This window comes from Ursus americanus, chromosome 2 (genome assembly GCF_024610735.1).
Source record: "Ursus americanus isolate L20-20 chromosome 2, mUrsAme1.1.p, whole genome shotgun sequence".
Lineage (NCBI taxonomy): Eukaryota > Metazoa > Chordata > Mammalia > Carnivora > Ursidae > Ursus > Ursus americanus.
Window position 1 is genome coordinate 95,990,912 of NC_142128.1, and position 23,765 is coordinate 96,014,676.

General features: G+C 35.3%; 1 protein-coding gene across 4 annotated transcripts in view; it reads left to right on the forward strand.

The window, feature by feature from the left end:
- CCDC181 (coiled-coil domain containing 181) overlaps window positions 1-19,827 on the forward strand; it is a 33,607-nt gene extending 13,780 nt beyond the window's left edge. Inside the window, exons 4-6 of one of the 4 annotated variants that reach the window (XM_045797584.2) lie at window positions 7,021-7,167; window positions 17,642-17,796; window positions 19,482-19,827. In XM_045797584.2, coding sequence (XP_045653540.2) covers window positions 7,021-7,167; window positions 17,642-17,796; window positions 19,482-19,641 — 462 coding nt within the window. In that variant the 3' untranslated portion in view covers window positions 19,642-19,827. Of the gene's footprint in view, window positions 1-2,790; window positions 5,590-7,020; window positions 7,168-11,061; window positions 11,322-17,641; window positions 17,797-19,481 lie in introns of those variants that run through there. The other 3 variants (XM_087859020.1, XM_045797595.2, XM_045797591.2) reach the window with 3 other exon arrangements.
- Window positions 19,828-23,765: the final 3,938 nt, after the last annotated feature.

The window sequence follows — 23,765 nt, forward strand, 5'->3', positions numbered from 1 at the left end:
TACCATAGAGCTGAGGCCATAGCTCTATGACTAGGAAAACATACAAACAGTGAGAAAACATACAAACATACAAACCATTACAAAACATAGTTCTTGAGATGGTAGCAGCTGGACAAAATCCAACTGCCATATTTCAAAGGGTCCAGGTGGTAACGGAAGATGTCCCTGTCATCTGAAGGTAAGGGTAACAGAGTAGCAGGCTTTGGGGGAGACAGCAAGAGGGTTTCACAAAAGGTTAATATACTAGGAGACAGACGCTGAGTATGATGAGTATGATAGTGGAGTTTGCAATGGGAGTTGCTTATTTTTGTGACATACATTTTAAAATGGTGACTGATAACATTATATTAGGAAATACTCAGCTTCCTAGGGATTTCATACAATTTTTGGAACAATGTATACCTATACAGATGTTACAGGAAGAAAGTGTAGTATTATTTCTTATTTGACAATGCTTCCCATGTGATTTAACGTATCAAATAGGCCTAATAGGTCCTATGGTATTTTCCAGATCAAAAAGACCTTATTTAGAAGTTGATTTTGGGGAGTTTGTAAAAAATATCAAAAGGTTTGGACACTTAACCCAATAGGATCACAGAAAATTATAAAACAATACTTAATTATCCATTTAACCAAAATAATCTTCAGGGACAATACAGAAGATTACACATAGCTACAAAAGCCTTAGCTGTTCCTCTTAGAGAAGAGGCAGCTTTCCCAAGTAATGAAAGATGTGATAAAGACGAAACAGAATCTGTTTCCTAGGCAGATGACATTAGAAGTAAAGAAACTTTGTGTACAATCTGTTATGAAGAGCAGGCCAACAATGTGAGAAAATTTTGTTCTTTTAACGGAGAAAACCAAAAATTTGAACTAGTGTACTTTTGATATTGAAACTGAACTTTAAATAAATTCATTTTAATCTTGGAAAACTTGATTACACATAAAATTCCTGTTCCAAGATTTCTTTCCTATTAACCTTTTACAACTTTCTGTGTCCATTTTGAGTTTGTCTGTTGTTCTTTCTCTTTGTGAGATAACCAGCTTTAGGACAAAATCACTTTCATTTCTGTCAACAAAATGCATTTCCATTTCCCATACCTTCTTTAACCAAAACACACACCCTGCTTTCCTTGCCTGCTTTTCATATACAGTCATTTTCTGTCGTCTTTGTTGAATATTAGTAGTTTTATTTTCACAAATACCAATTAGAATTTTCAACCCTTACAATTCTTAATTCCTAGTAAAACCTAAGAAACAAACAATTGTGTACTGGCAAATTTATAAATATGTTTCATCATTTCATAGTTTCTAGAAGTATATTCCCCCCTCATAGTAATTTTAATTTTTTTGGCATATTTGTTTATTAAATAGACCTAAATATTATATATTTTTTGTCTCTCTGTAAAAAAATTTTAAAGCCAAAACTAAATAAACAAGGTTTAACAATCAATATCTCAGTATATTATTATTTGGAAATGATCTAGATGGGCAGTGAACATCTGTTATCTAGTTTAACTTAGCATAAAGTTTGATCTCATTTAAATTTATTTAAATTACTTGTTTTTAGCAATTATACTTGGATTAGAACATTAAACAGCTAATCATCATGTTAAATTATTTCTTTTATTGACAGGTTTTGAAAGAGGTAACCTGAGATTTTATGATTAAGTAAACTCCGGTAGAAAAAGTTGTGTATCTCCATTGTGTCTAATGCTGATAGCTGAAAACATTCCTGTTTTTATTAAACTAGCAAACTTAAACTAGCATTTAAAAAATTTTTTTAGTAAATTTTTTTTTTTTTTTTTTGAGTGGGAGAAACAGGGCAGGCACATGTGCGAGCAGGGGGAGGGCCAGAGGGAGGGGGAGAGAGAATCTTAAGTAGGCTCCACCCTCTGGGGCTTGATCTCATGACCCTGATTATGACCTGAGCCAAAATCAAGGGTTGGACACTCAACTGACTGAGACACCCAGGTTCCCCTTTTTACTAAAGTTTTATTTTTTCTTTTTTAAAGATTTATTTATTTATCTGAGAAAGAGAGTGAGAGAGAGACAGTAGGGGGAGGGGCAGAGGGAGAGGGAGAGAGAGGATCCTCAAGCAGACTCCACGCTGAGCACTGAGCCCACTGTGGGGCTCCATCCCAGACCCCGAGATCATGACCTGAGCTGAAACGAAGAGCCTAGTGCTTAACTGACTGCACCACCTTACTGAGGTTTTTATTCAAATTCCAGTTAGTTAACCTACAGTGTAATATTAGTTTCAGGTGTATAATATATTGATTCAGCACTTTCCTACAACATCACAAGTACAGTCCTTAATCCCTATCACCTATTTAACCCATCTCCCCACCCACCTCCTCTCTGTTAAACTAGCAGTGTGTTCTCTGTTAAACTAGCATTTATTTATCAAAGATTATCTCAGATCATGTGACCTTGAAAAACATTTGGGTTAGTGTTTTTTCTATTTCTGGGAATTTTTGGAATACTTAATTTAGGTAAGCACTTCATTGTCTTTAAGCCAATTAAATAGAGCTCTTTTAGAAGTTAACTTTGGCAATGCCAACAGAGAGAGAAAATATCATATCACTGTAACATACATACGTAGACATATTGATAGATATAGACAGAAACCTGATAGTGTCATTTTAAAATTCATGCCATGAGTCAGGTACAAAACTGAAAAGAATAGCTGGATGCAAATTGTGTTCCGGCAGATGGACTAACTTAAGGTTGTTAACTGCTAAGATGACCGAAGTCTTTACTAAGCATTTTTATTTGTGTGCTGTGAAGATCCTTTTAGAACTCTCCCCAGATTTCTGGCAAGAAGACTGGAATGAGGAAATGGAGGAGGATACAGAGGAAGTGAAGATGGTGCAGAGGGAAAGAGGAAGACGGTTCCAGAGGCAGGACCTTGGTGCAGGATGGCTGTTGCATGACCAGAGACAAAGGAAGAGGAGAAAGAGAAGAAGATGGTGCCTGAGACCCAAAAGAGGATGGGTCTTTTTAAAATTGTTTGTTTGCTTCAGTTAATTTAGAAATGGTATTTTGTAAAGAAGAGATTTTTAGAATCCTGAATATGTTTAAAAGCTTCCAGGTACCAACTGAAATAGGCATCCCATTTGATTGTCTTTATAACCCTTTTCTAGTTGTGCATACAAAGTGAACTAATTTTAGGATATCAAAAGTGCCCGTTTTGGCTGATGAAGTTTTAAATCATCTTGGGTAATTTGATCCAATGGGGAAAATTCACAGCAAGAAGGGCCATATTCCTTAACAAAAATACTGCAGGAGTTGCAGTAGGGGGCTGATTAGAAGCTCCTTTGAAGAATTATTTCCCATAATTGAGTACTTACCAAGAGCCTGATACCCAAATATTCCATTCAAAATGAGTGAAGATAGAATCCTCCCCTCAAAAATGAGTGAGGATGGAAGCCAGCAACAGAGGACACCCAAATAAAGGCCTGAACCTTGACCAAGGCGGAGGTTCAGGACCAAGAGGATTTATCATTGTGACTCGAAGCCACCAAGGATACATCAGATTGCAGGGGACTCTTGGTACCAGAGACAGAGTTCAGGCACTCTGGATCCTACCAACTATGCCAAGTAATGCTGGTCAAGACGAAGAGGCTGTGAAACAACCAGAGCATTTGTTTGGAGTCTTAGGGATTGCAACCTGGGAAACAGGGTCAACCCAAATGGAAAGTGTTCTGACTTGTCAGCAGGGCGTGCAGGCTTATGAAGACAAAAGCCACAAAAACTTGTTTTGAAAGATAGTTTAAACTGACCATCTACTACACAATTCCCTATTTAGATAATACATAGTTACATTATCTCTATTTCAGTCCAAAGTAGAAGGAGGGAGTTTGGAATGCAATTGACAAGAGTCCAAAGTTCCCGTTGTTCTGAGAATTGAACAGGAGGAGACCTGCATTGGTCCTACTTCCTCAGGGTCCTTTTAACTCTATTTTGAGTGACTTTCTTAGCAATGCTTACTTCATTTTGAATCTTTTTTGATAGCTTTTAAATAAAACTCTATTTTATTAATGAAAATTCCAGGTACTAAATATGCTGGTGAATTTTCTCTAATTACTTAAATCAGTGCCCCAGTTCTCTGTTTTACTCGATACCTGATGGTATTAAGCTGAACCACAAAATGACTGTAAATCCCAAACCTAGTAGAATCACAGGTAAATAGAATTCTACAATTAGAAGGATCCTTAAAGATCTTTTTTACAGATAAGACAACTATAGTCTAGAAGTTTAACTTTAAAAATCACTCAGCCTGTTTATAGCAAACTTGGAGGCAAAATCTGTTTTCTTGGCATCTGTTGAGAAATGGTGTAGGAATTATGTAGGGATTATCAGGGAAATTTCTGGCATTTAAGGAATCCATATTACCAGAAAAAGGTGAAAAACAAAAGTTAGTAGGAGTGTGTAACTTATAGAATACCCAGGCAGGAATCGGAAAAAATGCACACTGAAAGTTTAGCTTACTTGGTCACTACTGTCTGCACTGTAACAGGCAGATACAGTTTACTTGGTTTAGGTATGTAACAATACTTAAAGGGATCTGCTAACACAGAACTTTGTGACAATTCAAAATAATATTTGAGAATGACTGAACCATATAATGTTGCTATATACCCACATACATGTATAAGTGTATTTGTATATTTCTATAAATGTTATATAAGAGGCTAAAGTTTCAGGGTCTTCACTAATGAACTAAGTAAATCTTTAACTGCCGTGGCTCATAAATAGTTTTGTTTTTACTTTGATCCTCTTTTCTGGGTGTCACTTACTCTTGGTGCTGGGATGTACTTTTCTCATGTCAGGATCCTCAGAACTAAATTTCCCTTTGCTTATGTACTTGGTCAAGGCATGGTCTTTATTATTTATATACTTGCTCAAGATTGCATGTAAATGCTAAGGCTTTTACATATTTTTTAGTTGGTTTCAGGGGAAGGCTGTCCTTGTTTATGCCCAAGAAAATATTTGCTGGGTTGGGCTGCTAGACTCTATCTATCCTAAGTGCATCATTTCATTGTTCCCCTTGGCAACTGCATTAGCTGTACTTTGGCTGATATCTTCTGTGTAATATGGCTAAATGTTCCCTGAAAGATAATCATCATACCATACTGTCTATATTTGTGCAAGGTATTGTCAACTGAGAAAAGAGGCAGAACTGAAATAAAATAAGAGCATTTATTTGAATTATCAGAAAGGCCATTTGGGGAGCAAAGATTTGGTGCATTTTGGGAGCACAGCAACTCAAATTATGTCCACTAGGAACACAAAGTCAAGAGTTTTTAAAGACAAAAAGGAATGCTTGTATACGTTATTTACAAAAAGAATTTTGTTTGGTGTTGACAGCAGAAAATTAATCTTGGCTACATATAATTGGTTGCTAAGGCTATCACTAAGAAACAGTCCGTTACTGTAGCAGGTTGCAGGTACTGGTAGAATCCTTGTTATATTGGTTGCTTGGCTCAGTTCAAAAGTTCGTGATTATACACAGTGAAGATTTGCAATAAGGCCCACATCCTAACAGCCACTGGCTCCATTTTAAAATACCTTGATATAAGTGAATTGATTTTATTTTACCTTTCACAGTATCTAAGGTCCTTTTTATAAACAGAAAATTACGAATAAATGTAAAATTTAACCTTTGATAAATTTACATTTTATTTAAGCTTTTTTAGGGCTTAGAAATAGTATATAGGTATTTTTTAATAGAAATCCTCATTTTTATTTACATAATGTGTATAAATTTTTAAAAGGAGACTATCACCAGGATTCTGTCACAAAATTATATATACTTTAACAGCATATAGGTATTTAAAAAGACAGTCTGTGCTGTTAATTGGATAGAAGTTTTCCAGTCCTTGTTACATTTTGTTCAATTAGAAGGAATTAGAAAGACTTGCTATATTGTCAAAATATAAGGAAAGAGCTCTGAATCCCATCATTTGAAGAGAGTTGGGTTGTATAATTCAGTTCATTTACGTAGATAAAATTTTGGTATTGGAAGAGACTTAAGAACTCACTAATATCACTCCATTTTGTAGATGAGAATACGGAGTTAAGTGGTTTGCCCAAACTGACATAGTCTGATGGCGGTATGATTGTTACCCAGATCGCCTCACTTTTAACTTAGTACGATTTCCACTAAGACATGCTGCTTTGCTCCTAGTAACTGTTTTATAGCTCTGTACAACTGATTTAAGTACCTCTCTTCAAGAAACTCCCTTTTATAACGTTCGTTGAATAATTCATATAAAAATTCATTTTGTTCTATAGTTAACTGTCTATTTTTCTGATAGCAAAAAATGTTATTTTGTGAATATATACCAGCTGAAAAATATTTTTAAACATTATAATAAAAAATTCAAACACATATAATCCCTGTGTCCCCATCACCCAGATTTAAAAGTCATTGAGATTTTGGCATATATGCTTCATTTTCTCTGTTTCTTGGCTGATGTATTTTTAAAGTAAGTTCTAGGCAGCGTATCATTGCTCACTTGTACATTTTAATATATATTTCTAAATGATTATAGCATTTTTCTTTCATAACCACAATGCCATTAATTACAATTAACAAATTTAACAATAACATGAAAATGTTTCAAACATTTATGGAAGCATATGGTGCTTCTAGAATATGGTGGGTTTTTTTTTTTTTTTTCCTCTTGCATAGCTGCAATTTAAGGAGTTTAATTCCAAAAGTAAATTAGGAAATGAAGGGGAGATTCAAGGAATTCCTGAACAGCACGCATGTATTGTACATCTATGTAGTTGTAGAATTTATCCCTGCAGTTTAATTTATCTGATAAATCTTCATTTTACTCCTAAGCAAATTAGAGTCCCTATTTTTTTAGAGAAGCCCAATTTTTAGATGGAAAGTTTTAGGAGCAGAGAATGCTAATTTCAGATCTCAAAATATATCTCTTTATTCTGATAACTCATACACAATTTTATTCACCTTTCATGAATGTCTTTTGATATTCTTTCCACCAGGAAGAGCAACGAAAAATAGAAGAAGAGAAAGAAAAGAAAAAAGAGAATGACATGGTATTTAAAGCATGGTTGCAAAAGAAAAGAGAGCAGATCGTAGAAATGAGGAGAATTCAGCGAGCAAAGCAAATCGAAGACATGAATAACAGAGTAAGTGAAACTTCTCTATGAAAAATAAGTATACAGATATGAAAGCTGAATTTACTTACAGAAAGGAATGTGAATATCGGAATAAGAACCTATAGAGAAAGTAGAAAAAGTGGTCCAAGAACGACCCTTGAAAAAGAGGCACCGTAGAGATGACTTTACAATTAAATTCTAAGAAGGCTCATGAAAATCAAATGATTACTATTTTATTCAAACTTTTATAGCACAGAAAATGGAACTATCAATATGTTTTTTTAGGATAGTATAACTTTGATACTCGAAATAGGACAAAGATAACACACACACGCACACACCCACAAACCCTACAGAATGGTCTTACTTAAGAACAGACATAGACAGATGGAGAAAAGAAAAATACCGTATGGTTTCACTCATATGTAGAATCTGAAAAAACAAAACAAACGAATAAACAAAAAGGAAAAACAGACCTATAAATACAGAGAACAAAGTGATGGTTGCCAGAAGAAAGTGGCAGTAGGGGGATGGGCAAAATGGGTGAAGGGAGTGGGAGACACAGGCTTCCAGTTATATGAATAAATCATGGGAATAGAAGGCACAGCACAGGGAATATAGTCAGTGATATTGTCATAGTGTTGTATGGTGACAGATGGGAGCTACACTCATGGTGAGCTTAGAGACGGTGAAACACTGTTATACACCTGAAACTAATGTAACATTATTATATGTCAACTATACTCAGAAAAATTAAAAGAATAGATTTATGTAAATCTTACATGAAAGCTAACAAATTAAAGATACCAAGTTATTTAATTTTAAAAGATGTGAAACAAAATCAAGGAGAAAGCAAAAAAGTAATCCATATCCCTACTATCTTTTCTAAAAAGCATATGAAGAAAAAATTGAAAATTTAATCCTATGCCCTATCCAGGCTCATCTCCCAGTGATGACCAGTTTTAGCAGTGTGGTGCAAGTCTTCCAAGTGTTATTTATATTTACAATTTTACAAGTCAAAAATCTATTATGCACCTTGCTCTTTTCCCCCCACTTAATTCATCATGGATATATTTCTACATCTTTACACTCAGATATTTCTTTTCAAATAACTGCATAGTTGGAGGTGCCTCGGTGGCTCAGTCGGTTAAGTGTCCAACTCTTGATTTCAGACATGGTCTCGGGGTCATGATCTCAGGGTCGTGAGATTGAGACTCCCATCAGTGAGAGTCTGTTTGAGATTCTCTCTCTCCCTCTCCGCCTGCCCCCCACCCCCGCTTTCATGCTCTTTCTCTCTTTCTCTTTCAATACGTAAATAAACAAACAAATAAAATCTTTTAAAAAACCCCAAAAGCTGCATAGCATTCTGTTCAGAGATAACTTAACTTATTGAGTCCTCGATCGTGGGTATTTAGGTTGGTTCCAGTATTGTTCTAGTCACCAACGGTGCTGTAGTGAACATATTCATTCTGTAGGAGAGTTTAAGAGTGGAATTTATGACTTATTGAATGCCCAGAGTGAAATTTTTGGTTAAATGTGCAAAAATTAACCTCCCAAAAGTTGTGTCAATTTACAGTCCCTTCAGCGGTATGTGAGAGTGAGTGTTTGCCACATCCTGACTAACACTGTGTGTGGTTTATCTTCTTAATTTTTCTTCGAACTAATCATATACACGAGTACATATGAACGTGTGTATATTCTGTGAATTTCCTGTTTGCAGTCTTTTCTTTTTTCTCAGTTTTATTTTTCTTCTTGCATTGTATATTAGAGATTATAATCCTGTTATTATATCTGTCATAAATATATTTTCCTAGACTGACAATATGATATATTTTTACATTGTTTACTATGCCATTTGTGGAAATTTTTAGCTTTTAAAATCTTGAGACAGGCAGTACCTTTTGAGGCAAGACACAAAAGCCATAAACTAAAAGAGAAAATATTGAGAAATTTGAGTGTAACTGTGTAGTCAAGTAACAGTATACTATAACCAAGTAGGGCTTATTTTAGGAAGGAAATTATGGATAAATAATAACAAACCCATTAATATAATCCATCACATCAATAGGTAGATAAAAAGAGACTATATGGTTATCTTGAAAGATAGAGAAAAGGTATTTATTTTTACTATAATTTATTTTTTTAATTCCTAATAAAGTATCAAAAATAGTATCAGTACTATCTTAGGAAATACTATGGGTATACCCGTTAAAGTTAGAAACAAGTAAGTCTCCCTTCTATATTAAATAACTTCGTTCGAAGAGTTCTAGCCAATTTATTAAGGTGAAAAGTAAACGAGGTAAAAGTATTAACAGAGTGGATATTTACATTATAAGCATAAGAAATTTATAGTCTTCCTATAGCAAAAACCTCATAGAAAAATATAAAATGAGAAGGAATATAGGAATATATAAAATACTTTGAGCTAAACAGGAATGTGTCTGATCTCTGTGGAGAGTACAATACAGCATTGCAAAGGACAAAAAAGATGACTTTGGTAAATGAAAACAAATATAATATTTCTGGATGGGTGGGATAAATAGTATAAATATATGAGTTCTTTGGCAAATGGAAACAAATATGATATTCCTGCATGGATTGACTAAATACTATAAAGATTTGAGTTCCTCCAGGTTTATCATTATATTTAATGTAATTTCCATTAAAAGCTGGCGGGGATTTTTTAAGTAGATGTCATAATTGTTATTGTTACTATTAATATTTATATTACTAAAGTAAAGCTTTTGAATTATCTGATGAGAAAAGTGGGCAAAGGAAATGAATAGAAAGTTTGCATATGAATGCATACAGATGGCCATAGTTAGAATTTGTTAGAATTAAAGAAATGCCAATTAAAAAATTTTATCTATTCAATAAATATTGTTTACCTGCTTCCTATATGACAGATGCTGTTCCATGCATGAAAATGTACTCCTGAGCAAACTAGGTTTAGTCTCTGTTTTACAGAACTCAGCTAGTAGGGATTGAAAAACTAATATATATATAAAAAATAAATTTGTAGTTACAAATAGTGATGGGTGCAATGAAAATGAAAGGAGCTATGAGAGAACACAATGAGGGAAATAAATGTGTATGGATACTTCAGGAAAGATTTTTCTCAGTTAGTGAAAGTAGGAGTAAAAATTAGGCCAAGGCTGAGAGAAATTTGTTTCAGGTCAAGAGAACATGCGAGAATGCCCCGAGACAGGAAATAACTTGGTAAGTGTGAGAGGATCTGGAGAGGGAGCAGGAATCCCATCATGTGGCATGCGGGTGTCTATAATGATTTGTATTTAGTCCTGTTATGGGAAGCCACTGCAGTTGTCTAAACAGAGGAGTGATGCAGTAGAGACGCATTACTATGACTGCATGGATTGAAGGGGGGCAAGAGCAGAGGCAGGGAGAGAATTAGAAAGCAGATAGAGTTGTCGATGAGGTGAGAAATGATAGTGACTTGGGCTAGAATTATAACAGGAGAGGAAGAGGGAAGCAGGGAGGGAGGAAGATGTGAGTAATTTAAGACATGTTTTCAAGTATCGACTGAAGGAGTTTTGTCATTAATTAGATATGTGTGTGAGTGAGAATGAGATGTCAGGAGCATATACCAGGTTTCTCTTCTGAGCAGCTTGGTGGATGGGGTGCCACTCACTGGAGCAGTAGAGGATAATACACCGAGCGGGGGAAACTGTATTTCAGTTTTTCACTTGCAGAGTTTGAGGTACCTACGAAACATCCAGGTGAAGATGCTGAAAATTGACTGGAGAGATGTGTTTGATGGTTCGTGTTGAGAATAAGATTAGTGACTTCAAAGACGAAGTAGTTTGTGGGGATGTGGATCTGGCTCTAAGGACTGGATGGCAAGTACAGTGGAGAAAGTCCTAGAAGATGAGAAAATAAAACAAAACTGTGAACTTATTCCTATAGTTCGATTGCTTGGGATGAGGATGGAGAGGACACTGACCCAGAGACCAGAGGTTGTTAAATTAATGGAGCCAAACAGCGTAAATATCAAATGTGTGTGGCTTTACTTAGAAGAGTAGAGAAATAGAGTTTGGAAGAGCATGAAGGAGTGAAGACTGGACTGACTTCTTCACCTGACCTGTGAGGTATTTGAAGTATGGCAGAAAATGCAGAGTCTATTTGGGGAAAGGAAAACTGTGTCTTGGGGAAGAATCGGGATTTGGGTAAAAGAGGAGGTTTAAGGGCAGGTAGCTTGGGAGAATGGAGATGTTTGGGAGTTTTTATATCATTGAATGGGAATTAGAAGGAATAAATTAGAAATGTTTTTGAGGGAGGTGGGGAATTCAGGCTTGGGTGGGTAGAGGCACAGCACATTGCTGTAATGTTGAAAAGTTTTAGACACGAGAGGACCTTATGTTTCAGTGACTAAGAAAAACACAGCTGTGAGTGCCCTGCTAATAGTTTCCCAGGGGCTGGTGGGCCCTCAGACCTCATGGCATTCAGCCAAACATAATATTTTTATTGGGTATTTGTAAAGATAAATGTACACTTCAGCGTTCTATTATGTTCTATTTGGAGATTATAAATAAAAACTTTGAATTGTGTTCTTTAAAAACATGAACCATACTGAACAGAATTTATTTCAAAACATTTTCATGTTAGAAGGCATCATGATTATAGATTTCCCTTTGGAATGTTTATTTTTCATTTTTCCTCAAAAATTAACTTTAATGAGAAATTATATAAAAAATGAATAGTATTCTGAAGAACTTTTGTGAATTTTGTCTACTGCCAAAGCTGAGCAATAGTGTAATTTGGCAATTGATTGATTTGGCTTATTAAAGCATTGTGATAATAAGTGTATTTTGCTAGTTATTTCTGTGGGACATTGTGTATCTGTGTCATCTGAGTTATAGTTTCTAGAAAATGCCTTCAGAATATATGAATTATGGAATGACCTATTTTACATTGGATTAAAAAAACTTTTTAGGTGATTGAATTTTTACTGCCATTTTAGGGGACAGTTAAAGTATCTTTCCATCTTTGTTATGAACTTTGCTTCTCTTGGTCAGTGATATATATACCGATGGTATGTGTGTGCTGAATGTATAGACATACATATGCATACATGTATGCACATGGTCCATTTCTCTAGGTGAACTCTACATGGACACTTGCATGCATTTGTAATCTGCGTTTGATTTAGTGTCATATTAATGTCAATGCGGTAAGTTGCTTCATAGTGCGGTTTAAATCTGTATCCTTACTATTTTCCCCCAATTGTTCTGTGAATTACTGGGAAATTGGGGTTAAACCTTCCACTGTCATTGTGTTTGGGTCTATTTTCTTTTTAGTTCTTTTGGGTTTTGCTTCATCCATTTTAAAGTATTATGTATATACATTTATGATTCTATTCTTTCCGATTAATGACATTTTCACAGTATGAAATGTCCCTCTTAGCTTGAAGTCTACTTCGTTTGATGTTATTGAAGCCATACCAGCTTTCTTATACTTAACATTCGCATTGTTATATCACGTTTTATATTTTCAATTTATCTATCTTTAAAGACTTACTTGTGCAAACAGCTTATAGCTGGATCTTCCCAATCCAGAGATCTACTCCTTCCAATTGGAGTTTATTTGTATTTAATTGTAATTATTGATTTGGTAGGTTTAAGTTTACTTTCTTGATGTTTGTTTTGTATTTGTTCCATTTCCTTTTCGTTCCATTAGTCAACTTTTTCTGCCTTGTTATGGATTTATCAAGTATTTAAAAAACGTTCCCTTTTATTTCCTTACAGTAAAGCTTTCCATAAGTTCTTAGCTATGCCTCTTTGAATCATTTTAAAAACTCATTGCTCTAGGGATTACAGTATTTATCTCCTGAATGTATCAGAAATATATTTTTTGAAGGATTTATTTTTATTGGATATGGAATTTGGAGCTGACTAGTTTTTTTTTTCTTTCCGCAGTTTAAAGATGGTATTCGGTGATTTTCTGACACCCATTGCTTCTGGTTAGAAAGTCAGCTGTAAATTTTATCATTGCTTTCTTGTACATAATGTTCTTTTTTTCTGTGGCTGCTATAAACTTTTTCTGGCTTTGGATTTCAGCAGTTTATTATATGAATAATATATCATATGCTTTTCTTTGCATTTGCCTAACTTGGGCTTTGCTGAGCTTCTTGGATCTGTAGCTTGATGTTTGTACCAAATGTAGGAAATTTTTGCCATTACTTTTACTTTTTTTTTTTCTTTCTCCATTTTCTTGCTCTTTTTATTCTGGAAGTCCAATTTCACATACATTAGAAGACTTGCTATTATTTTACATATTACTAAGGTTCTGTTAAAATTAAAAAGTTAAAAATATTTTTCTTTATTCAGTTTGCATAATTTCTATTGATCTGTCTTCAGCCATTGACACTTTCTTCTGCAGCATCCAGTTTACTATTAAGCCCATTCACAGAATTTAGGTTGTTTTTTGTTTAAGTTTACATTTTTGTGTATGTGATCTAAGTCTTTTTCTTTTTTAGCTTTACTGAGGTATAACTGACAAAATTGTAAGATATTTCAAGTGTACAACATGATAATTTGATACACATATACATTGTGAAAGGATTCTCCCCATTAAACTGATTAACGTGTCCATCACCTCACATATTTACTCCTTTTTTTCTTCTGGTAAAAAGATTAAGTTCTACTCTCTTGGCAAATTTCAATTATATAATACAGTGTTATCAACTATAGTCACCATGTTAAACACTAGATCCTCAGACATTTTCCATCTTACAACTGCAAGTTTGTATCCTTTTACCAACCTCTCCCTATTTCTCCCACCCCTCAGCCCCTGGTAACTACTACTCTTACTCTTTCTATGAATTCAACTTCCCTCCGTCCCTCTCCTCCTTCCCTCCCTCCCTCCCTCCCTCCTCCCTCTTCCTCCCTCCCTCCCTTCCTTCCTTCCTTCCTTCCTTCCTTCCTTCCTTCCTTCCTTCCTTCCTTCCTTCCCTTCTTTTTTGATAATAGCTATCCTAACAGTAGCTCATGGTCATTTTGATTTGCATTTCCCTGATAATTAGTGATACTGATGATCTTTTCATGCTGACTTATTGGATATGTGGTTTACACATCTTTTCTCCCATTCCACAGGTTGTCTTTCATTTTGTTGAAGGTTTGCTTTGCTAAGCAGAAGTTTTTGTTTGTCCTCTCACTTGTTTATTTTTGTTTATGTTTCCTTTGCTTTCAAATCCAAAAAAAAAAAAATGTTTTTAAGAACAATATCAAGGAGCTTATTCTAATGTTTCCTTTTAGGATTTGTTCAGGTTACACCCAAGTCTTTAATCCACTTTGAGTTCATTTCTGTATAGTGTATGGTAGACGTTCATTTTCATTCTTTTGCATAATCCAGTAATTATGGATTATGGTAAATCCAGTTTTCCCAAATCCATTAATTGAAGAGACTGTCCTTTTCCCATTGTTTATTTTTGGTAACTTTGTTAAAAATTAATTTACCATGTACACATAAGGTTATTTCTGAGCTCTCTCTTCTGTTCCATTAATTTATGCATCTGTTTTTTATGGTAATACCATACAAGTTGTTGTTTTGGCTTAATGTTTATTTTGTCTGAAATAAGTATAGTTACCCCTGCTCTGTTTTAGTTTCTATTTATGTGGAATATCTTTTCCATCTCTTTAATTTCAGTTTTTGTGTGTCCTAAAGCTGACTTTAGTCTCTTTAGGCAGCATGTAATTGGGACTTGTTTTTATATCCATTCAGCTTTAGTCCATTTACATTAAAGTAGTTATTGATAGGTATGGAAATACTGTTGCCATTTTATTAAATGTTTTCTGGTTGTTTTGTAATTACTTTGTTCCCTTGTTCCGCTCTTATTCTTTTCCTTTGTGATTGGATGATTTTCTGTAGTGGTATGCTTTGATTCTTGCTCTTTATCTTTTGTGTATCTACTACAAGTTTTTGCTTATGATTACCATGAGACTTTCATAAACATCTTGTATTTATAACAGTCTTTTGTGGTTATAGTTATTTTTAATACTCTTATCTTTTAACCTTCATACTAGAGTTATAAATGATTTACCTACCACCATTACATTAGAGTGTTCTGATATTAACTCTATTTATTTTTGCCAGTGAATTTTATACTTTCATATATTTTTTTGCTACTAATCAGCATCCTTTCCTTTCATCGTAACATTTCTTACAAGGGCAGTTGAGTGGTGATGAATACCTTTGGCTTTTGTTTGTCTGAAAAGCTCTTATTTTTCATCAATTCTGCTAGACATCTTTGCCAGGTAGTGTATTTTTCCAGGCTAAATGGAAGCCAGACCCTCTGGCACAGCTGGGAAGGTATGTGGTTAAGGCCCTTCCAAGGAGAAACTGGGAGATGGGTGTTTTTTCCTGTTCCGTTTGTGCTAGGCGCAGGTGTATATCTGCAGGGGGGTATTCCTGTGCCCATTAAGATCTACTTATTTGATTGCTACCATCTTGTGGGACTCATGAATGGAAGTTCCAGGGGATATCAGAACCAGGTGACTGAGGAATCTGTTCTTTGGGTGCAGCCATTAAAATTTGGGTACAGCAGATGTTGTAAATCTCCTTCCCGGGAGATCCTGGCTACCTGGAGCAGGTACCGAGAGATAGCAGCAGAGGTGTCGACAGCTTTCTCGGTCCTTGGGGAGGATGAAAGCTAGCCTTTAGATGCATTCTAAATTAGAAGCCTGACCCTCAAGCAGCAGTTTTTCAAGTATGCAGATGGACCTCTTCCAGGGAAAGAATGGGAGAGGGGCTTTTTGGCCTATTCCTGTGCTGAGTCCTGGGATGATAACCAGTTAAGAACCACTGCTTGAAATACTCTATTGCCAGATATCCGATAACTTACTCCCTCGCTTTCTGTCTGCATATCACCTTTCTCCTCATCTAGCATAACACGCTGCCCAATACAACTTTCTGGAATGATGGAAATACTCTGTATCTGCGCCGTCCAGTGAAGTATCCCTAGCCACAATGTAGCTATTAAGCTCTTGAAATGTAGCTAATGTGACAGAGGTACTGCATTCTTAAGTTTATTTAAATAGCTACCTGTGACTAGTGGTCACTACATTGGACAGGGCAATCACAGACTATAGGAGAGAGGGAATCTTGTGTTTTTCACTGAAGCCACCTAGTACCTATGTGCCTATAGATACTCTATGTAGTAGATACTCTATAAATATCTGCTGAATGAATAAATGAACAGAGATACCAATCCTGTTCACCTCTGAATCCTTGCCTCTCTTGATCTGTAATTCCAGAATGAACACTTTTTGGTCACTTCCAGCCATTCCCAGACTTCTAGGTGTTCAGCAATGATCCTTTAGGTCATCCGTGGGTTATCTTCACAGACTTCAGCATTGTACATCAAAGATCCTACCTAGGTTACATAAATTATAGAAATTAAACTGGAACATACTTGGCAATGTGAGTAATAGATAAAGGAAAATGCAGGGGCGTCTGGGTGGCTCAGTCAGTTAAGCATCTGGCATCAGCTCAGGTCATCATCCCAAGGTCCTGGGATTGAGCCCCACTGGGAGCCTGCTTCTCCCTCTCCTCCCCCCGTCATGCTCTCTCTCTCTTGATCGCTATCTCTGTCTGTCTCTCAAATAAATAAAATCTTAAAAAAAAAAAAAAGGAAAATGCAAGATGTAGGAAATGGTCCTCTTTATCATCTAGCTTATATTTGGAGAAAATATTAAATGAATGTATCCTTTCCTTTGTGTTTTAGCCAGCCATCCAAATAATGAGGCATGGTTTCCCCTAGGCCCAAATGTGTCCCAAATAAGAGCTCTTTCAACTTTTGAAAATTCCCTGAAGATAATATCCATCATGAAGTTCGAGGAACCATACAATAAGCTACTCCCACTAGCTTTTACTTATGACAAAGTCATCGTGGCTGTTAAGAGAAAGTTTTTATGGCTGCAAATTCTTATGGCCACCCTCCATAAGAGTAATTACAGTTTGGAGATGGGCTTGGCAGTTAGATGCCCTTAAAAGTTAAAAACAAAGGTAGAACTTAAAAGAAAGGATGAATAACAGGAGTGTTGGATCATTAGTTTTCAAACTGCATTCCAGGGAGCTCCTTCAGGAATTGTTACAAAGACCTCAACTCCATTCATAATGTTTATCCCAATCTTTCTTCAACCCTGTTTTATTTTTTTGTGTGTGTGCCATTGTAAACAATTATTTTGTGAAAGGGCTCCTCATTGAAAAGTTTGCAAATCACTCCACTTAAACCTTCATTTATTGATTACCTCAGTAAGTTTTGAAAGATGCCAGATGACAGTGAATTCAGTGTAGAATTTTCTGACAGAGGTCAATCAGTGTTACTGATTCAAGGTAATATATTTTTGTTTGGCTGCTAGGAGTGCAGGTAGTGAGGTTGGCTTTAGGAAAAATTGATGAGTGGAACATGTATTCTTGTAGTGGCCTATAGGCAGGGCCTCAAAAAGTAGTTTTGGTTTATTTAAACAAAGCTTGTTTTTGTAATCAGCAGGAAAACAGAGATCCACAGCAAGCGTTTCGATTATGGCTTAAAAAAAAGCATGAAGAGCAGTTGAAAGAAAGAAAGACAGAAGAACTACGAAAGCAAGAGGAATGCTTATTCTTCCTTAAAGGAACAGAGGGCCGCGAGCGGGCCTTTAAACAGTAAGTCACAGGCCAGGCGGGCATGCTTCCCCTCTCTTCACCGTCCTTTCAGAGAGCTCGGTAGTCAATAAACCCCACAAAATATTTTATCTTTTATATTACATATCTATTCAATTTTAAGTCCACACTTTTAAAACTGTGTGAGACAACTCTTTAGCTCCATGTTTTGCGTATCTATGTACCATTCTTTGTTTCTTCAAGATATTTTCAATGCCAAAATTATTTTATATTTTACCAGTCTGATAACCTTTGATCGCCTACCATTTATTTGTTAGTTATTTTGTTCATTTTTTAGAGAAATGGGCCGAAGATAGTGTACAGCCGCTCCTACACACTCTTCAGAAAACCTGAATAAAGAGTTGCATTTTCCCAAGAACTATTTTTCCATAAAGACAGTCAGGCTGAGAAGGAAGATCTGTATAGACCAACTTGAAAAAGAGATTTGGGTACATACTATGGTAATTTAAGGCAAACCTGATCTTTTCAGTTACCTGGTTCAGACTTAATATTACCTGACTAATTGTGAGAAAACAGAACTGGTTTCATAATTTTGCCAGCAACCCTCGGGGGAGGTAGTGAATATTGAATCCAGTTGCTTGAAGTTCCTTTCTTTCTTTCCTGTCTTTATCTTTCTTTGTTTCTTTGCTTCTTTCTTCCTTTTTTTTTTTTTTCAAAACACATATAAATATAAGAAAAGCAGTAAATATGAATTGTGGAAATGGAGGGGGGAAAAGTCACACTTTCATCACCTAGAAATCACTGTCTTTTAGATATTTCTCTGTACATTATAATTTTTAAAATATAAATTGAGATCATATGTGTATACTATTCTGTAATCAGCTTATTTTTATTAATGATCTCATGTAATATGCAACCCATAATTATATTTTCCCAATGGACCCCTAAATGATTACAGTTAATTTGCTCAAACTAGTGTCCAATTCGGGACCACACAACACTGGCTTATGATGCTTAAGTCTCTTCTATTCTGGCACATTTAGTTGTTGAGGGTTATTTCTGAAAACAACGGTATATACACATGAGCACCGCAGGCACTTTCATATGTGTGTGTACAGTTATTTTTGAGTTATTTTACCTAAGCAAGGTTTATAGACTTAAATTTGTTTGAATGTGGATTCTTCCTTCACCTTTTTTGGGTGTTTTTTTATGCTTAGGCTTCTATTTCCATTTTAGGGAAGAACCGTTTTATGCACCAAAAAGCAAGAGCTCACAGCGCCCCTACCAACAGGAGCAAGGCAACATTTCTGCACGCTGGGATTCTTAACCCAATCGAGTCATGTTTTGGAATACAGTTAGTTGCAAAAAATAAGTTAATTGGAATCTATCAAATACTTGTTTCCTTAGAATATCATATTTTAAAAAAGAATAGGACCTATATCACATGTAAAATACTGCGTTTATTACTCAAAACTCAGTTTTTTTAGTTGGCAGTCTCATTTTAAGGCAAACATAAAGTATTTGATTGCAAACGTGACTGTGTTTTCTTGTGTGAGCCTAAGGGATAAGCCTGAAACTTTCGTTAGTACTTTAGTAATTTTTTTTGTGACTACAGCATTTCAGTGTAAAGAAATTCAACTTCCTTTAATAGTCTGTAGCAATAACTTTATAGCAAGAAGGGTATTCACGTCGGTACTCACCAGATCTGATCACGTCTCTTTCTACAGATGGTTGCGAAGGAAACGGTTTGAAAAACTAGCAGAGCAGCAAGCTGTCAGAGAGAGAACTAAGCAGCTCCGACTAGAAGCAAAGCATTCTAAACAGTTACAGAGCCACCTGTATATGTCAGAAGCCAAATCTTTTCGTTTTACTGATCATTATAACTGAAAGTATCGATTAAGTGTACTTCGTTTGGAAGCTGCTATCCTCAAAATTTTGGATATCATTTCTAATGGCCTGTGTGTTTTGGTCATACTCTAAATTATGGAAATGCTATTTATCTTTTGGCAATACTGACAGTGAATTTCTTTTTTTTTTTTTTAACACTAAACAAAATAAATTTCTTCTCTCGCAGTGTTGTATTGTGTTCTACCATCTCATAGTCCATGCCGCAAATTGAACAATAAATGAACTCTAGATTCCTTTACTTCTAAATTATTTTAGCATTTCTAGCTGGAAAGAACACAAGAAAGGAACAGATTTCTATTCTTAGTTTCTATTATTATTAAAAAAAGATGGCAGTAGAACATTTTCCTGGAGCTGAAGGTGTGACCTCTTAAACAAGCCTGGTTCAAGGCCTTATACAAAATCCTGTCTATGGCAACTTTGAATTTGAATAGCTGTGGCAAGCTAAGAAATAGGGTAGGCTTACTTCCTCCTGTTCTTTAAAGAAAGAAGATAGTGACAATTATGTGTCCAATTTTGGTATATTACAAAATTAACTAGCTCTTATTGAGAGTTTATAATCATGGTATTGTTGTGCTTTACATAAATAATTTGATGTAATCCTTATGACAACCCTATTGGTCTTGTTTTGCAGATGAGGAAACAGGTATAGAGGGAGCAGTTTGCTCCCAGACTCTGACCTGTGTAATCGCAAATCCTTTCTTTTAGGCATATTATAAAATTTTACAGACCTTGGTAGATATTGTGAAATATTTAAGACTATACAGGTATCTGATGTGTAGAGGAACAGTATTCTTGGTACGTGTAAGGGTCTTTAAAGGTTGGAAGACAAAGGTAAACATTCCAAGTGTGATGGAGGCTGGAGAATCACCGTAGTTGTCCTGTTAAAGCTTCAAAAGACAAAGTTCTTATCAACTGGGTATTTGTACCTTAATCACTTGACCTTAAATGAGAAAACAGAGAATTATTCAATCCTGTCTCAACTTCTTATAGCACTTTCAGCATAGACCAGACAATTTAACATTTCATTATAACTAGTCTTGTGTTGTTTAAAGTTACCTTTAATAATGAGAACCAGTTTTGAGATTTAAATATTCCACTTTTTACAAAAAAGCCTGTTGGAATTTTGATGAGAGATTGCAGTGAATCTACAGATTGTTTTGGGTAGTACTGCCGTTTTAATAAAATTGTCTCCCAATCCATAACACAGGATTTCTTTTCACTTAGTGCAAAAAATTTTGCACTTTCACTGTACAGGTCTTTCACCTCCTTGGTTAAATTTATTCACAGATATTTTATTCTTTCGGATTCTACTGCAAATGGAATTGTCTTCTTAATTTGCTTTTGGGCTGTATATTCAAAATCAAACACAAATGAATTTTGTGTATCGATATACTGTGCAACTTTGCTGAATTTATCAGCACTAGTTTTGTTTGTTTTTTTTTTGTAGATTGCTTGGAATTTTCTATATATAGGATAATATCACCTATAAATGGAGATAGTTTCACTTCTTCCTTTCCAAATTGGATTCCTTTTCTTTCTTTCTTCACTGATTACTTTGGCTAAGATTTCCAGTATAATGTAAAATAGTGGTGGTGAAAGTGGGCATTCTTGTCTTGTTCTTGATCTTAGGAGGAAAGCTTTTTGTCTTTCACTATTGAGTATGACGTTAGCTGTGGGGTTTTCCATAAATGCCCTTCATGAAGCTGAGGATGTTCTATTCTTATTCCTCTATTCTACTTATTCCTATTTTTTGATCCCTATTTTTCTGAGTGTTTTTATCATAAAAGGGTGTTGGATTTTATCAAATGCTCTTCCTGTAGCAAGTGAAATGACCACGTTTTTCTTTTGTTCTATTGTATATGTGTGTGTGTGTATTACATTGAATTTCTTGTGTTGAACTACCCTTGCATTCCTGAGATAAATACTACTTGGTCATGGTGTATGATCCCTTTACTATGCTGTTGCAGTTTGCTAGTAATTTGTTGAGGAATTTTTTCATCTATGTTCATAAAAATATATGGTATTGGAATGTTTATTACTGATTTAATCTGTTATAGGTCTGTTCACATTTTCTGTTTCTTCTTGAGTCAGTTTTGCTAATTTATGTATGTCTAGGGATTTGTCCATTTCATCTAGTTTATGTTATAGTTATTAAGTACAGTTATTCCTTTCTTTTCTTTTAACTTGAGGTTGGTAATAATTTCCCCACTTTCATTTATAATTTGTCATTTGCATCTCCTTTTTTTCTTAGTCTGGCTGTAGGCTTGTCAATTTTGTGGATCTTTTCAAAGAACCAATTTTTTATTTCCTTGATACTGTTTTTCTGTTCTCTATTTTGTTTATCTCTGCTCTACTTTTGATTTCCTTCCTTCTGCTAGCTTTGGGCTTAGTTTGCTCTTTTTTTTCTAGTTCCTTACGGTATAATGTTAGGTTGTTGATTTGAGATTTCTGTTTGTTTTGTTTAGCTCAGTTAACTATTATTACTATTATTGACACTCTTCAACCAACCATTGCCATTAGTTTGTAGTTATGAGTGTATGCACAATTTTTTTGTGTGATAAAATATATAAAAAACTTACCATTTTGACCATTTTTAAAGTGTATAATTAAGTACATTCATATTGTACAGCCATCACCACTTTCCATCTCCAGAATTTTTCATCATCCCAATGGAAAGTCTGTGTCTATTAAGAACTCTCCATTCTGGGGACACCTGGGTGGCTCAGTCTGTTAAGCATCTGCCTTCTGCTCAGTCATGATCCCAGGGTCTCGGGATTGAGTCCCACATCGGGCTCCTTGCTCAGTGGAAAGCCTGCTTTTCCCTCTGCCCGCCGCTTCCCCCTGCTTGTGCTCTCTCTTGCTCTCTGACAAATAAATCTTTAAGAAAAATAAAAATTCTTCATTCTGCCTTCCCTTGATGTCCTGGAACCACTATTCTACTTTCTGTGACTATGAATTTGATTATTTCATGTTCCTACACTATTTGTCCTTTTGTTTCTGACTTATTTAGTGTAATTTTTTTTTTTAAAGATTTTATTTATTCATTTGAGAGAGAGAGACAGCCAATGAGCGAGGGAACACAAGCAGGGGGAGTGGGAGAGAAAGAAGCAGGCTCCCAGCGGAAGAGCCCGACATGGGGCTCGATCCCAGAACTCCAGGATCACACCCTGAGCCGAAGGCAGACACTTAACGACTGAGCCACCCAGGCGCCCCTATTTAGTGTAATGTATTAAAGGTTCATTTATGCTGTAGCATACATCAGATTTTCATTCCTTTTTAATGCTAATGTTCCACTGCATGTGTGCACATTTTGTTTATCCATTCATCCATCAAAGGACACCTGTGTTACTTCCACCTTTTGGCTATTATGAATAATGTTGCTGTGAACACTGGTATAAAAATATCTATTTGGGTCCTTGCTTTCAATTGTTTTGCAGATCTAGCTAGAAGTGGAATTGCTGGACCATGTGGTAATTGTATGTTTAATTTTTTGAGGAACTAACATACTGTCTCCAACAGTGGTTGCACCATTTTACACTCCCACCAGCAATGCACGAGGGTTCCAGTTTCTCTACATCCTTATCAACACTCATTATTTTCCTTCCTTGATAACAGCCATTGTAATGGGCATGAAGTGATATCCGTTTGCATTTCCTTAATGATTAGTGATGTGGAGAATCTTTTGATACACTTATTGGCATTTTGTGTATCTTTTTTAGAGAAATTTCTCTTCGTGTTCTTTGCCCATTTTTTAATATGGTGGTTTGATTTTTGGTTGCTGAGTTATAGACCCTTTATTCTGGATACTAGACCCTTATAAACCATATAATTTGCAAATATTTTTCTCCTGTAGGTTGCCTTTTCATTCTGTGGACAGTGTCCTTTGATGTACAAATGTTTTTAATTTGGATAAAGTTCAGTTTATCTATTTTTTCTTTTGTTGTCTGTTTTTCAGGTGCCATATCCAAGAAATCATTGCCAAATCCAATGTCATGAAGCTTTTCCTCTATGTTTTCTTCTAAGTAAACCTACAGGAAAGGCTGAAGAATCAATTATAAATGGTGTAAGTTAGACGAAGGCTTGAAAAGCACATTAAATCAATA